Source organism: Vulpes vulpes, chromosome 5, assembly GCF_048418805.1.
Source record: "Vulpes vulpes isolate BD-2025 chromosome 5, VulVul3, whole genome shotgun sequence".
In the NCBI taxonomy this organism is placed as follows: domain Eukaryota; kingdom Metazoa; phylum Chordata; class Mammalia; order Carnivora; family Canidae; genus Vulpes; species Vulpes vulpes.
This window is the reverse complement of record NC_132784.1, coordinates 113638146-113654265: the sequence shown is the minus strand read 5'-3', so window position 1 is coordinate 113654265 and position 16120 is coordinate 113638146. Positions and strand designations below refer to the sequence as shown.

Genomic DNA, 16120 nt, shown 5'->3' with positions numbered 1-16120 from the left:
GCACCCCTGGTCTGATCGTCCCCGGCCACTGTCCTTGCTTCCCAGGTGGCTCGACGCTTTAGACACAAACCACGTCAGTGGAGCGTGGCCCTTCCCCGAACCAGGCAGTTTGCAGATCCCCGGATTCCTTCCAGTTCCAAGTTTATGTGAGATTTGGCTGGAAAATGAGGCCTTCAACGTCCTTACCCAAATCAGCAGCTACCACGCAGCGCTGCATCCTTCATCTTTGCGTGGGCCATGATGATGGGAAGGACAGACGGGGAGCGCGGGCCGGGGAAGATCCAGGCTCCTCTGTCCCCTGCGGGCTGTGCTGGGCCGCGAACTCGGGTTCCCGCGTCCCTGCGCCCTGCTGAGAGGATCTCCTGATGTGGGCTGAGGGACAGGTGTGCACCGTGGACGTGGGCTGAGGGACAGGTGTGCACTGTGGACGTGGGCTGAGGGACAGGTGTGCACTGTGGACGTGGGCTGAGGGACAGGTGCGGGCCATGGATGTGGGCTGAGGGACAGGAGTGCACCATGGACATGGGTTGAGGACAGGTGCAAGCCATGGACGTGGGCTGAGGGACAGGTGTGAACCGTGGACGTGGGCTGAGGGACAGGTGTGCGCCGTGGATGTGGGCTGAGGGACAGGTGTGCACCGTGGACGTGAGCTGAGGACAGGTGCAGGCCATGGACGTGGGCTGAGGGACAGGTATGCACCATGGACGTGGGCTGAGGGACAGGTGCAGGTCGTGGATGTGGGCTGAGGGACAGGAGTGCATCATGGACATGGGCTGAGGACAGGTGCAGGCCATGGATGTGGGCTGAGGGACAGGTGTGCGCCGTGGACGTGGGCTGAGGGACAGGTGTGCACCATGGAATGGGTTGAGGACAGGTGCAGGCCATGGACGTGGGCTGAGGGACAGGTGTGCACCGTGGATGTGGGCTGAGGGACAGGTGTGCACCGTGGATGTGGGCTGAGGGACAGGTGTGCACCATGGACGTGGGCTGAGGGACAGGTGTGCACCGTGGATGTGGGCTGAGGGACAGGTGTGCACCATGGACGTGGGCTGAGGGACAGGTGTGCACCGTGGACGTGGGCTGAGGACAGGTGCAGGCCATGGACGTGGGCTGAGGGACAGGTGCAGGCCATGGACGTGGGCTGAGGGACAGGTGTGCACCGTGGACGTGGGCTGAGGGACAGGTGTGCGTCTTGGACGTGGGCTGAGGGACAGGTGTGCACCATGGACGTGGGCTGAGGGACAGGTGTGCTCTGTGGACGTGGGCGGAGGGACAGGTGTGCACCGTGGACGTGGGCTGAGGGATAGGTGTGCACCGTGGACTTGGGCTGAGGACAGGTGCAGGCCATGGACGTGGGCTGAGGGACAGGTGTGCACCGTGGACGTGGGCTGAGGGACAGGTGTGCGTCTTGGACGTGGGCTGAGGGACAGGTGTGCACCATGGACGTGGGCTGAGGGACAGGTGTGCACCGTGGACGTGGGCGGAGGGACAGGTGTGCACCATGGACGTGGGCTGAGGGACAGGTGTGCACCGTGGACGTGGGCTGAGGACAGGTGCAGGCCATGGACGTAGGCTGAGGGACAGGTGTGCACCGTGGACGTGGGCTGAGGACAGGTGCAGGCCATGGACGTGGGCTGAGGGACAGGTGTGTGCCGTGGACATGGGCTGAGGACAAGTGGGGGCCGTGGACGTGGGCTAAGTGACACGTGTGCACCGTGGACGTGGGCTGAGGGACAGGTGTGCACCGTGGACGTGGGCTGAGGACAGGTGCAGGCCATGGATGTGGGCTGAGGGACAGGTGTGCACTGTGGATGTGGGCTGAGGGACAGGTGTGCACCGTGGATGTGGGCTGAGGGACAGGTGTGCACCGTGGACGTGGGCTGAGGGACAGGTGTGCAACTTGGACGTGGGCTGAGGGACAGGTGTGCACCGTGGACATGGGCTGAGGGACAGGTGTGCACCGTGGACGTGGGCTGAGGGACAGGTGTGCAACTTGGACGTGGGCTGAGGGACAGTTGTGCACCGTGGACGTGGGCTGAGGGACAGGTGTGCAACTTGGACGTGGGCTGAGGGACAGGTGTGCGCCGGAGCTAAAGCCTGAGCCACTGCCGCCCTGTCTCCGAGCTCCCCGAGGCCCTGCTACCAGCGTCTCCCTCACTCTGGGACCGTGCGGGGGGCGGGGGGAGGGGGGCCTTTTACCGCCCGGCCCGGGGCCTCCACACACCCTGCACTGTCCCCTGTCCCCGCACGGGACAATTATCCTGCTCGGAACCTATGAGCAGCCGTTCTTCCCTCCGGGGGGTGGGATGTCCCCAACCGTCCGACCCCCTCCTCTCCCTTCCTTGGCTTCCCTTCCAGGACAAGACCGTGAGGCGGGGACGGGGAGGCTGGGAAGGTGGCAGTTGCCTTCCTGCTGGGACGGAGCCGCCCCAGGACTCCTGTGCCCAGGGGGTGACTGGCCGCCACCTGCTCCGGGAGACACCAGCGCCTGCCTTCCACACCCACCCGGGCCCGGCCGGACACCTCGGCATCGTGCCGTCCACCTCCACCCAGACTCGGGGGCACCCCACTTGGGGAGCCCCTGCTTGGCCACAGATGGGGTGCAGGCGTGGAGGGCCTGGCCCTGCCCTCGCCGAGCTTCCCGTGTGAGTCCGACGGAGGGGGCCGCTCTCACCCAACGCTCTGCACTTCCCCCTCTCCTCTCTTCCCTCTCTGCCCACCTGGTAGCCAGGTGTTTCTGAGTGTGACGAAGCACCAGACCCCATCCCGAATCAACCCCTACACGCGTCGCTCCCACCACCCTGACTGTAATCAGCAGGTCACATGTCCCATCTCCTCGCCCCACTGCAGGGCCATGCCCTTCACCTCGGTGTTCCGGGCCCCTGGCAGGTAAGTAGATGCTCAGTGCACCCCTGATGCGGGAAGGATGGCATCACCACAGACGCATGAGCGAGTGCCCTCCCTTGGCGTCTCGGCCACAAAGCCCAGCGGCTTCCAGCTTCCATCCCCTGGTTCTGCTCTGTCCCTGTCCCTCTGCTCTGGACATTTCCTTCCTGCTCCAGGAGAGACCATCCCAGCAGCTGCCACCCAGGCTTTCTCGCCTCTCCTTTCTCCGCCCACCTGCCCTTCCACCAGCCCATCACCCTCTGCTCACCCCGGGCCACAACCTGCCCCCGAGCAGCCTGGATCCCCGGGAGTAGGGTGATGGTTGAACTGGACTCGCCTCCCAGCCGCACTGAGCCAGAGTCTCCGGGGCCTTGAGTCCGGCGAGATAGAGCCGCGGCCCGCAGAGCAGGACCTGGTCCCTAAGCCAGTATCCAGGGCTGCTGCGGTCTGACCCTCAACTTCCCCCGGTTCCTGCCCACTCGGCCCTCTCGGGCTCCTCCCCGTGCTCCTCCGTGGTTGCGCAGGGGGTCCCAGGCGGCACAGCCCCTGCCTGGCGTCCTGGGCACGTCCTGTTTCTGCACTTGGGCTGTGAGCACCCGAGGGCAGGAGCCCGGCTCCCGGGATCCCCGGCTCCCGGGCCGCCGTGCCTGCCTCGCTCTCAGCCGGGTCAGAGCCCTGCAGGACTGGACCTCACGAGGCACACTCGGCTCTCGGGGGGTCCCCTGCCCTGACTCAGGAGGCCGCGCAGCTGAAGTGCGAAGAGATTCGAGATGAGGCGGGGCGGCTCGGGCCGTGGCCCTGGCTCCCAGGGGTGCAGCTGCCCCCCAGCTCTCAGCCGCAAGGTGCTAACCTCGCTCTGGGTTCAGATCCACGAGGCCCTCGCGGGGAGAGCTGAGACCACGGCTGGAACTCACGCCCTCACGGACAAAGGTTCACTAAGTGCCCACAGTGTGCCGAGCACCCAGGGGAGCGCAGACACGGATGGGTGTAGACCATCCTGCAAACAGTCCGTGGAGGCGGGAAGAGCGTCCCAGGACAGCGTGCGGAGGGCGGGCGCAGGCCGTTGGGGGGCAGGGGTGGCTTGAGCGGGGCCCGGGGGGCTGCAGCGCCCAGACGGGGCGGGGGGGTGGAGGGGTGCCTGCTGCGGGGGGGAGCCCCCAGGAGGGCGCGTCCCGGCTCCGCAGGGCCAGAGAGCAGCCTCACCGAGGCCACAGCTCACACCGGCAGTCCTCAGAAGACTCCAAGCCCACAGTTTTGTCTTGTTTTCGAGGGCGGTGGGAGGTGCGAAGGAATTTTAGGGAAGTAACAAAGGGAATGGCAATCCGGAGGGCCCTGTGGCTGCGGCAGGAAGGGCAGCCGGCAGGGGGGCGGGGGGCGCTGGCGCGTCGGCAGGAGGTCGTGGGCTGTCGGGCCTGTTGGGCAATCGTGGGCGCGAGAGAGGTGACTTCCAAGAGCACCGTCCGAGACAGCCCGGCGAGGCCGGTGGCCAACTTCCACTTTACTCGGGATATTTTCACTTTCGGGGCATCTTGATCTGAGTCAAGATTCCTCCTTCTGAACGTGGGACTTTCCAGAAGGACCGCGGCCTCCTCCCGCGCGTCCCCTTGACCCGGGTGTCCTGGATCCGGGGCTGTGGAAGGAGCCACGGGCCTCGCGGACCAAGGCGGCCATGGGCTCCCTGCGGACGCTGCTCCTCTGGGGAGGTAAGCCACCAGCCGGGCAGCCACCAGCCGTCCCCAGGTGGGACCCCGGGGGCGGGGGGGGGGGGGGGGCGTCGGAGAAGAATGAAACGGGTCCTTGGCGACAGGGACCAGCCGAGCTGCAGGGACCTGGGGCGGCAGCCTAGCAGCATCTGCGTCCTCGAGCCATGGGCTGTGCCGTGGCCCCGGGCGGGGGGTAAAACCGGAGGCTGGTGGCACCAGTGGTCTGGAAAGGGACGGCTGTGAGGAGGGTGAGGGAGACGGCGGGCAGGGCAGCGGGCTCAGGCTGTGAAGGATGCCTCTGCACCCAGGCTGCTCCTTGCGGGTCCGCGGAGGGAGGTGGATCGGGGAGGGGTGAGGGGTGAGGGGCGACAGCCGGCACCAGGGTGCTGCGGGCAGGGCTGCACGCGGGCCATCCCCGTCCTGTCTGCACCTGCCCCCCCCCGCCCCGTTAGCAAGCAGCTCACGTGATGGGTCAGCACCCCAAGCCCAGGGGGCAGGACGGGGCACACGGGAGGACCAGGGCACCCAGGCCCCCACCAGGGACCCAGGGGGACTTTGAGACGACTCTGCCCAGTGTCCCCGTCTGGGCTCCTGGCCGTGCAGCCTCCCAAAGCCCAAACATGTGCAGGGAAGCCCTCACCAAAAAAAAAAAAAAAAAAAAAAAGGAAACTGTGGTTCACGGATCTTTCAAACCCTTGGACGCAGAAGGCAAGCGGCCCCAAATGGTAACCAGATGCGAGGCACGTCGGCTCCCGGAGGTGGGGGTGAGACGACGGAGGGACCAGGCTCATGGGCTGCGTCCCTCCTTCGTTGGCAGCAGAGCCCGGGCAGGAGGGAGCCCAGGGCCCCAAGGGGCACCCTTCCCTTCTGTGTGCACGTGTGCCTCCCGCCCGCCCGGGCCCTGCACCCCTGCACCCCCTGTGCTGGCACCACGGGGTCCCCAGGGAGCCCTGCTCCAGCCAGTACGATGCACTGAGCTGCTCCTCCCCGCGCCCCCTAAACAGGGGTGGGCGAGGGGTACGAAGGGGACAAGGGGACCTGGTGGTGTCATGGCCGCAGGTGATGATGACAGAGGGACAGAGGGGAGCACCCCTCCCGGCTGCCCTGAGGGACAGGAGGTCGGGGAGGCAGCAATCCCCCAGAAAGGCAGCAGGGCCCGGCCCACAGGGGACACCACCCCCCCTCCGCACACCTAAACTCAGCGTGTCCCCACCGGATGGCAGAGAACCATGGTCCCCTCCATGACCAGACCACAGCTACCAGCACCAGAGCCCTCAGCTCCTCCCACTGGTCCCTCCCAGCTGCCCTGCCCCCGCCACTCTGCAGGTGGGGGGCCAGGCTCCAGTGCAGCCCCCACACCCCTGCTGCTGTGGCTTCCTAACCAGCGTCTCAGGTCTCAGCCATTAATCCCAGCCCTGAGGGTGATGCTCCCGCCCCCCCCCCCTGCTCTTTCCTCCCTGCAGAGAGCTTCCCTCAGTTCCAGGGAGCACACTTCCCCCACTCAGGGCCTTTGTAGGCGCCTCCCCTCTGCCTGTGAGGCTCCCCACCACCACCACCACCACCACCCTCTCCAGTCCGCCCTGCCCCCCTCCCCTTGGCTGCTCCCCACTCCCATCCGCTCTCAGCTTCAGCACTTCCCCCCCCCAGCCTCCCAAGGCCCCCCCACCCCTGCTCTCCCAGGCCCTCCCTCCACCCCATCCCCATACTTGACTTAATCGGCTCCTCCAGTCACCTCCTCCGCAGCCCTGAGCTGAAAGGGGATCCTCTCCCTTCGGGTTTCATGCGGGGTGTGGGTGGAGGAGGGGTGGGGAGAGGGGCCCTGCTGTGCAAGGGGGCGGTGGGGAGCCTCGGGCGGGCCAGGCAGTGAGGGTTCCCTTGTTTCAGTTCTTTCAGCACTGCTCCCCGCAGCGGCCCCCCGCGCCCCAGTGCTGCTCCCCGCGGCGGCCCCCCACGCCCCAGTGCACGGCCAAGTTGGGGGCTCGGTGCTGCTGGAGGCAGAGCGCCCTGCTGGCTTCCAGGTCCGAGAGGCCATCTGGAGATCTCTCTGGCCTTCGGAGGAGCTCCTGGCCACGTTTTTCCGGGGCTCCCCCGAGACTCTGTACCGCTCCCGCTTCCTGGGCCGAGCCCAGCTTCACAGCAACCTCAGCCTGGAGCTCCAGTCCCTGGAGTCTAGGGACAGCGGCAACTTCTCGGTGCTGCTCGTGGACACAGGCGGTAGGGCCTGCACCCGGGTCCTGCAGCTCAAGGTGTATGGTGAGTGAGCACCACGGGCCCTCCAGCTGCCTGCTGGCCTCTGGGGGAGGTGGAGGGGGTCCCCGCGCCCTGGGAGTGGGGAGTGCAGGCTTCCAGGGCCTCCGGGCTCTGACCTCACAGCTAGTGCCCCACAAGGCTGCTCCTGTAGCCCACCTGAGAAACCCTTTGGCTGCCCCAGGTGAGCTCCCGTGTGACGCAGCTGGCCTTGTCACCCCGGAGTCCTTGCCCCAACTCCGGCAGCACGCGTCTTTGCTTGGCTCAGTGGCCTTGACACGATCAAAGCCTCCATAGCACAGTCACCTTTCTCACTTGCAAAAGGGCCCATAAGTAATTCTACGGTAGATGCCGACAGAGGCAAACACGCGGCGCGCTCGGGGCGAGCGTCGGAGACGGAGGTGTGGCCCTGTGCCGAAATTCTAAGATTACACCATGTGCCATCATTAGGCGAACCACTAACAAGGGAAAAAAGTGTTGCCGAGAAAACGTTGATACGTGTTTTTTATTAAAAATTGAAGTGTGACTAAAGCACAAAGGCTTATATGGCTTTAAAAGTTCTCTCAGACGTGTTTAGAGATTTTTGACTATAGGACATTCATGGGTTCCCTCAGTTATTCTCTGTTGTGAAACAAACCAGCCCCGGACTGACGGCCCGAAAACAGCAGCTATGTGGACGTCCTGCTCCCCTGGCTTGCAGGATGTGGCACCTTCAGCACCTCGCTGGGGTGACTGGCCTCACTGGGCGCTGGACAGGCCCTTCTTTCCAGCAACTTCCCCTCCACCACCACCACCACCTTCACCATCATCTCCTCAACCAGCACCTCCACCACCATCACCTCCATCATCACCTCCACCACCTCCACCACCACCTCCACCACCACCACTTCCATCTCCACTACGTCAACAGCCACCTCCACCACTTCCACCATCACCTCCACCACCATCACCTCCACCTTCCTCCTCCACCGTCACCTCCACCACCACCACGTCAACTGCCACCTCCACCACCTCCACCATCACCTCCTCCATCACCTCCATCACCATCACCTCCACCTTCACCTCCTCCACCGTCACCTCCACCACCACCACCTCCACCACCACCATGTCAACTGCCACCTTCACCACCTCCACCATCACCTCCTCCATCACCGTCACCATCACCTCCACCTTCACCTCCTCCACCATCACCTCCACCACCACCACCTCCACCTCCACCATCTCCATCTCCACCACCTCTACTGCCACCTCCACTACCTCCACCATCACGTCCTCCACCATCACCTCCACCACCACCACCTCCATCTCCACCACCTCTACTGCCACCTCCACCACCTCCACCGTCATCTTCTCAACCATCGCTGCCTCCACCATCACCTCTCCCACCACCATCACCTCTACCTCCACCTCTACTGCCCCCACCTCCACCATATTTCTGCTGATCAAGAAAAAATGGCCTTTTAGCTCTCATTTATCTACCTAGTGACTTGGGAAAGGCATGTGAGGCACCCCAAACCACTATTTCAATAAGACCTCAGAAATTTGGTAGAGAAGTGGAGAGAAAAAGGTCTAATTTTAAGAATGAAAAGTAGAAATGACAGCTGGGAAGAGGAAGACAGTGAGGGAGAGAAAGGCAGTAGTAAACCGGGAAGGAGACAGGACCTGCTGCCTCCACCACTAACCCAGGGACAGCTGGCTGGTTGTCCTTGGATGAGCCCCTCGGGGTGCAAGTGTGCCATTGGGTGTGTGTCCCGGGTGCACACAGCCCTCAAGGTGCACAGCTTGGCAGGCAGGGTGCTGGCTGGATTTCAGCAGCCCCACCTTTACCTGTTACCCCCTTAGCCCAGTGGCCCTGTGCTGTGAATACCCTGCACAACTACACAGGCAGCCCTGGAGCCTCTTCCTATTCTGAGTCTCAGCTGCTGCACATGTGAAATGAGGGCGTTGAATGTGATAATACGCGCAGCACCCACACCACTAAGCTCTAAAATGCCTTGTTCTCAGCATCTGAATTACAGATTTTAAGGAAATTGCTGTTTTATTGCTTCCAAATACATAGCGTGATTAGAACTAATTGCACAAAGCTGCCAAGCAGCCGTCCTTGGGAGCTCTGCTTTGACAATAGATAAGAATGATTTGAATTAGCAGATCAGTTACTAGAAATGTCAATGGGTGTTTCTACTGTGTCTGATCGTGTTTGGAAGCAGCTTGTCCTCTGAAGTAGTGTAAATACCCCCCCACATACACACACGGTGATCTTTGTTTATACTATTAGTGCGCCCAGCAAATCCTTCCCTTTCCATATCACAAATCCCACCACATTGAGCTGGCATTAATGAGGTTTTACTCTGCTTGACTTTGGAATGCTGTCAGAGACAGAGCCCTCCCGTGGTCGCCAGAGTGCTCTCCCGCTGGCCCCATTGCCACAGAGACTCAGGATTTACTCGTCAACCTATATAGGACAGGGGAGCCACAGCCTGGGATGCCGGGACTCCAGTTTGTTCCCTGATCTAGGTGGCTGAGCACCGAGAGGGCTAGGTAATGAAGATAGCAAACCCACCCCTGGTCTCCTTAACAGCGCTTTATACCCTTGTAATTATTTCCTTAATTATTCCATCTTGTCAGAACCTGTCTTCTTCACCAAACTAGGAGCCCTAATAGCCCAGGAATGTGTTTGTTTTCTTACCTGATTTAATACATGCCCAGCATCTGTCTGACGAGTATGTCGTAAGTGCTATGATGGAGGGCAGAGTTCTTGGGGTCTTCGGAGCCTGCGGTATCCGGGAAAGCTTCATAATCGGAACAGTAAGCAATGTGTCCGAGCTGGGTCTTGAAGGGTTGCTAGGAGTTTCCTGGAGGGAGAGAAGGGTAAGGCATACATGCACAGCTGAGCCACAGGATGGCATGCAAGATAGACAAAAGCATGGCACGCTTGGGAGAACTGGAAATTAATTAGGGTTGGTGAGTAAGACCAGCAGGAGGTTACCCCGGAGAGGTTGCCATCAACCGGTTCATGAAGGATTTTGAATACCAGATAGAAGGGATTCAACTGCTGCCCTGTGGGCAGTGGGAAACCAGACTAGGTTCCAGAGCAAGAGAGGGCTAGTCAGAGGGGACCCCTAACCCTGCGTGGATCCCACAGCCGGCCCTATACACCCCGCCAGTACCACCACAATCCATGCATGCTCTACTGTTCTTGCCTAGACTCAGTGCCCAGGCCCGTGGTACAAGTATTCATCGCTGCACCAGGGGACGCCCATCCCCCCAAGACTTGCCAGGTGTTTCTGTCCTGCTGGGCCCCCAACATCAGTGACATAACCTATAGCTGGCGACGGGAGGGGCCCACTGACTTCGGTATTGAACCAAGCGGCCTCTTCACGGATGGACAGGTGCTGAGGGTTTCACTGGGACCAGGAGACAAGAGCGTGGCCTATTCCTGCATTGTCTCCAACCCCATCAGCTGGGACTTGGCCACCGTCACCCCTTGGGAGAGCTGCCTTCGCGAGGCAGGTATGCCAAGGGCCAGGGGTCAGTGATCGAGGGATTGTGAAGCCTCAAGCCCTCCCCTGACCCTGCCGCCTCCGTGTCTGGTCCCAGGAAAGTCCTACAGAGATGTGCTGCTGGTGGTGCTGCCCGTCTCCCTGCTCCTGACCCTGGCTGGTCTCCTGTCCGCTTGGCACTCCTACTACTCAGGTAGGCGGTCCGAGGTGCCAGGGGCGTGTGGGGGAGAAGCCCACAGGAGGGAGAGCAGGGCTGGGCCGCCCCCATTTTCGGCTTCAGATGGCCCCCTGTCTTCCCTCTGCCACCCCATCTCCTGGCTCATGCTCTGGTCTCCAATCGCACTGAGCTACGTGGAGTTTCCTCGGCCGCTCTTCGAGACTCTTGTCTTCTCTGCCTCTTCAGGCCTTTGCACGTGCCTCTCTCCCTGCCTGGAACTCACTTTTTGTGGGGTCCCACCCAATGCCCCCTCTTCACATGCCTGCCTCCCCCACAATCTCCAAGGTTGCGTCTCTCCAGGAAGCCTTCCTGACGTCCTCCCCTGGCCTGGGCAGGCTTGGTGCTCTCCCTCTGCTCTCCATTGCTACCCCGGCCTCCATGCTCCCTGCACTTGCTCTGCCCCTGAACGCTCAGCCCCTTAAGGGCAAAAGCTGGCTTACCGGTGGGCACCTAGCAGTGGTTCCCGGAACAGCGCTGGTCTGGATAAGGGTTGGCAGAGTAGACGTCTAGACGAATCCCAACCCCTTCTTGCCTCCACTCCCTGGGAAATTCTCCCGGAGGAAAGGCTATCTCTGGTTAGGGGCTGATAAGGTCTCCTTCTCGAAGAGGAGACAACAGGGGAAACTCCGAGATGCGACCATCCCTCCAGCTCAGCCCCTGCCCCAACCCCATGATGCCCCGCCACTAACAGAAACACGCCACGGACCTGGGCTTTGTGGGGATGTCCACCGCAGGCCGTCTGGGTGGCTTCGGGCCAAGCCAAAGATGCTAAGATTCCAAACACTGGAAGGATAACCTTCCTAATCTCTTTGCAGGGAAGAAGCACAAGAACGTCTGTGCTGACAGAGTGGCTCCAGAGACAGAGAACTCCCTGGTGTAGGGTCTGCCTTGAAGGACAACGTAAACTTGCCTGGGCCATCGGGAAGCGCACTGCCCAAGCATGATGCTCTGGACGTGGCTGGTGTCTGGAAACCACCAGGTCCTCATACCCCCCATGAGACTCCTGTCCCACCTCCAGGAGCTCCCAGCTCTTGCACTGGGAGCCGCCAAGCAGAAAACACTGGCACAACCTTCCGCATCCCCTTCTTCTCCCCCTGCTCCTTGCAGGTCCTGGCTCTGCTTGGGGCAAGACAACAGACCACCCCCTCAAAGACGCTGGACATTCTCCAGAGACGTAAATAGGCCTGGGCATTCACCGCCACCACCCCCACCAGCCACCACCACTGCCCATGACGTATTGTTGTAGACTGGTTTCGTCTCTTCAAAATCCACGTATGGAAGTCTTAACCCCCAATACCTCAGAATAAGACTGTATTTGGAAAAGAGATCATTAAAATCACACGAGGTAATTGGGATGGGCCCTAATCCAATATGACTGGTGTCCTTATAAGAGAGGGAGGGACCCCAGGGACGCACGCCTAGAGAAAAGGCCATGGGAGGACACGGAGAGAAGGAAGACATCTACGAGCCAGGAGAGAGGCCTCAGAAGAAACTAAACCTGCCGACACCTTGATCTCACACTTTTAGCGTCCAAGATTATGAGAAAATACAGTTCTGTTGTGAAAGCCGCCCATTCTGTGACATCTTATTGTGGTGACCCTAGCAGACCGACACAAGTGGTCGCTAACTGGCACCAAAGGATTGCCCCCAGTCTGGGTCCCAGACTCTGAAAGACGTTAGACGGTGAAAGTAACAGGGAAACCCTGAATCTCCCACTTGCAGCTCCGGCCCCCGCCCAGCCCCTGTACTTTAAGACCTTGATGTTTCCTGATGTCCAAAGCATTTTCATGAGAACAAAAAATCTAGAAATAGATGAAGGTGAGAGATGCAGGACAGGGGATTCTTTTTCCCGCCAGAAGGGCCGTCAGGTCAGCTGAGTTCGTGGCCCCTCAAAGGTAATTTGCAGGTAGAGACCATCAAGGGGTCGTCAATGTATCCGGGTTGGGATGGGTGCCATCTTGCTGGTAACACCCTATTAACGACATTCCCTCTGTCCCTACTACCCACCATGCGTCCTGTAGGATCTGGGGCTAGGGTTTGAGATTCTCTCCTCACTCCCAAGCACAGTGACCTGGAAAAGAGACATTAAATTTGCCCCCCGCCAACACAAAGCTCTCGCACGGCTTCAAGCAAAGCAGCTCAGCCTGAGTGTCTCTGCCTGCGACCAAGAAGGTGAGGAGCCAGGAAAAGCGAAGCAGAAAGACAAATATGGACGGAACAGGTGCTGGGCCATCCTAGAGTCCGCTACACTCCTGTTCAGATGCACGTGCAGGAGGGGAGGAGACAAGGACTCCACCGCTCAGTGTGAAGATGGCCAAGGTCACTGTCAAAGGAGAGCATGTGGGATGTGGCTGCCTTTGGAAAACAGTATCTGCCACTCGGTGGTCCTGTCTGGAAAAACTCTGGGACACGACCACTGGAAACTTCTAGGTGGGGCTTCACGGATGGTGAGTTCCACCATTATTCCTTCTCCGGTGCAACCAGATTCTTTTCTGGGACCTCATTCAAGTCTTGATCATGGAGAGGAAGGAGGCACTGAACGAACAGGGGAGGGCTTCGAAGCATTTTCCCTGGGCAGCTTCCATCGCTCCACCCACTAGGTCACTCCTGTGCAGGGATCACCCCTCGCCCCCCCCAGTTTCTGGGCAGTCACTTCACCTCTGATGCCGGCCAGCCCCATCGGCCTCTAGATTCACATCTCCACTCATCCGCTCAACTAGCTCTGGAATTTCCCTGCCACTGGCTCTGCTCTGAGGTCCCCAGCTGGTCACCAGTCTTCATGTTGCCCTCTTGCCTTTCTGGGGCCCGTTGTCTCCCCTCACCTTCCCCCCAACCCCCCAGTCCCCCTGAGCAGTGCACATGGCCTCCCAACCTGGCACTTGTGTTGCCCCCTCCTGCCACCTGGAGGCATTTCCTGGAGGCCACTGATTTCTCATGCCAAACTGGCCTCAGTCCCTAAAAATGACGTGGAAGAGAAAGCCCAGGTCTAGCAAGGAGCCACGGTGGTTGTGTGGGGGAAACACACACACACGCACACGCACATATGCCCCATAGCCCCCACCTGTCTTCCCTTCATCGCCTGGGCCCCACCTCAGGTGAGAGCAATTCTAGACGTGGGCCCCACCCCACAGTTCTCCCTTTATGACTTAAATCTTAGTGACCTCATTCAGCCAGGGGTTTTATGATGTGATGCATCAGGGCCTTTTAAAAGAGACCCATGCTGCTCACACAAATGGGTGTTCCCATCCCCCATGATTCACTTGCCAGCTAGTGGACTAATTAACCCTCCACCAAAAAAACCTCAAAGTACTTCTGAGGGAACAGTGTTTACGCTAATAAGCATTGGGATTTTGGGATTCATGGTTTCCAGGTCACACAGAACAAATATCGACTGAAGGCTCAGCATGTGCTGGGTACCCCTTGAGGCACCGAGGACTCAGAAATGAACAGTGCGCCGTCCTTCCTTCATGGTGTTTATATTCTGGAAACACAATAAGCAAGGAAGCGCATGTCAGGAGTTGGTGGGTTCCAGTAAGAAGATAAAGCAGAGGAAAAGCCTAGAGAACTAGGTGGACTGAACCGTGGGGTGGGCGGGCAAAGAGTAACCAGAAGGTGCAAAGGCCCTGAGCTGGGAGCATGGTTTGTCTTTGAGGAATAGAGCGGAGGCCGGGGCGGCTGGGTCAAGCAGAGAGGACAACGGGGGGCGTCCGAGTGATGGCCGGGGGCCACAGTGCGGGGGACCTGGTGGTTCTCAGAACACAGCTCCCTGGCGTTAGGGTAGCGGGAACACTCCCGTCTGTTGGGTGTCAGACATTTACACCATTATTTCCAGTAGGCTCGGCGCTGGGCCAGAACCCTGTCCCTCTGGTTTTGCTTTTCTTTGTTTTCATTACATTCCCCTCGGAGCATGAGCCTACAGAGGCTCATGTACCTGTTCTGTGCAAAGCACAAAAGCAAGAGCTGCTAAGGCAGGGGGTCGCGTGACATGATGTCAGAGGGAACGGAGGGGGGCACAGCAAAAGAAGGGTGAGAGAGACGTGGTTGGTTTGTTTGGCTTTTTTTTTCTTTTTTTTTTTTTATCAAAGATAAGAATATTCAGTAAAATATTTTTTTTATGGAGCAGCTGAGTGGCTCAGCGGTGGAGCATCTGCCTTCGGTTCAGGCCATGACCCCGGGGGTCCTGGGATCGAGTCCTGCATCGGGCTCCCCGCAGGGAGCCTGCTTCTCCCTCTGCCTGTGTCTCTGCCTCTCTCTCTGTCTCTCAAGAATAAATAAATAAAATCTTTAAAAAAAATACATCTTTTGCAAACAGCCTCTCTGGCAAATCTTCCATTTTTGTCAAGAAGTGGCATCTGCTCGGCTGGTTAGCCACTGGTCTTCCGCGCAAGCACCATCCCCCTCCAGCCTGGACTCCCCGGCTCCCTGCACCTCCTCGGCTCCCAAGGTGAATGAAGGGCGCCTCCCAGAAGCGCCCAGTGCAGCAACCCCAGCTCCAGGCGGGCCTCAGTGGGTGCCTCCCCTAGGGCCGCGCCGTGGTCAGCATGGGTCTCGCCGGCCGGGAGGTGGGAGGAGGCTGAGCACGCGGGTCAGCAGCAGGGGAGCCCCCGCTGCACCCCCAGCCGCTCCCAGGAGCCGCGCTTCCAGGACCCGTCGATGACCGGAGGATTGAAGAGAGAAGGGCTCCTGTGGCGGCGGGGCTAGAACCTTATCCTGTGAGAGATGATTAAAGACACTGGCCATATTGAGCCTAGAACAGAAGACTGCGAAGGCCCTCGGTGGTTGGGAGGGCTCCCCCGTCACCAGGCCGAGGGACTGAGACCACGGGAACGCGACCCCGGGAGGCAGGCGACGGGATCTCCGAGCTGGAAGGAAATCTTGTGGTTTCTCAGTTCAAGTTTCTCATTTCGCTGGTGGAGAGAGAGCCGAGCCCAGGGACAGTGTCACTCCTGGAGTCGCATAACCGGCGGCAGCAGAGGCGGCGTGGGCCTGGGTTTATCCCCCCTGCGCGGCCCGTCCCTGCGCCATCGGGCCGGGAGACCTTCCTGACAGATGGGGGACCTGATGGGACGTGAGCTGTTCCGCCCAGTGGTTCCAGCAGAGACCATCCTGGAGCAATCCCACAGACCTGAGGCTCCTCCTGGCGGGTGGGAAGCTGCATTCGACCAGGAAGAACAAATACGGGTGCTTGTGCACAGCCGTCTGCCCTCTGGACCGTGTCGGGCGTGCATGAGTCCTTATGACACACTCTTCCCGCGGAGTCTACGGGCCGCGCAACGCTCAAGTGACTCCGTCCAGTTGATTGAGGTCGGGGGCCAAGACGAAACCTGTTAGCCACGCCGGCCCCAGATGACCCGTAACTTCCTCCCCACATCACAAACTAAGTACAAAGCCAGGACAGAAAGAACAGGTGACGGCAGAGTCCAGGAGGCCGACGGAAGGAGCGGCCTTCCGCGGACGAGGAACTGTCCTGTCGTGGGCGCGCTGCTCGGGGGCTGTATCGGGACCGAAAAGGAGAGATGGGCGGAAAGTCCTAATACTACCTCCCGGAATGCACGAACCAACAGGAC

At 60.3% G+C, this 16120-nt stretch overlaps 1 protein-coding gene across 1 annotated transcript; it reads left to right on the top strand.

The window, feature by feature from the left end:
- The first annotated feature begins 4300 nt into the window (after nucleotides 1–4300).
- Nucleotides 4301–14847, top strand: SLAMF8 (SLAM family member 8). Its single transcript, XM_072759724.1, has 5 exons — nucleotides 4301–4589; nucleotides 6474–6842; nucleotides 10041–10346; nucleotides 10434–10529; nucleotides 11369–14847. Exons 1-5 carry the CDS (start codon nucleotides 4556–4558, stop codon nucleotides 11431–11433), a joined length of 870 nt encoding a protein of 289 aa, XP_072615825.1. The 5' UTR covers nucleotides 4301–4555; the 3' UTR covers nucleotides 11434–14847.
- The last annotated feature ends 1273 nt before the right edge of the window (nucleotides 14848–16120 follow it).

Bases quoted from the DNA above. Each gene is read 5' to 3' on its own strand.
- SLAMF8 (XM_072759724.1), top strand. From the start codon at position 4,556: ATGGGCTCCCTGCGGACGCTGCTCCTCTGGGGAG. The intron at 10,347-10,433 runs GTATGCCAAGGG...GTCTGGTCCCAG, and splicing joins GAGCTGCCTTCGCGAGGCAG to GAAAGTCCTACAGAGATGTG. The intron at 10,530-11,368 runs GTAGGCGGTCCG...ATCTCTTTGCAG, and splicing joins TTGGCACTCCTACTACTCAG to GGAAGAAGCACAAGAACGTC.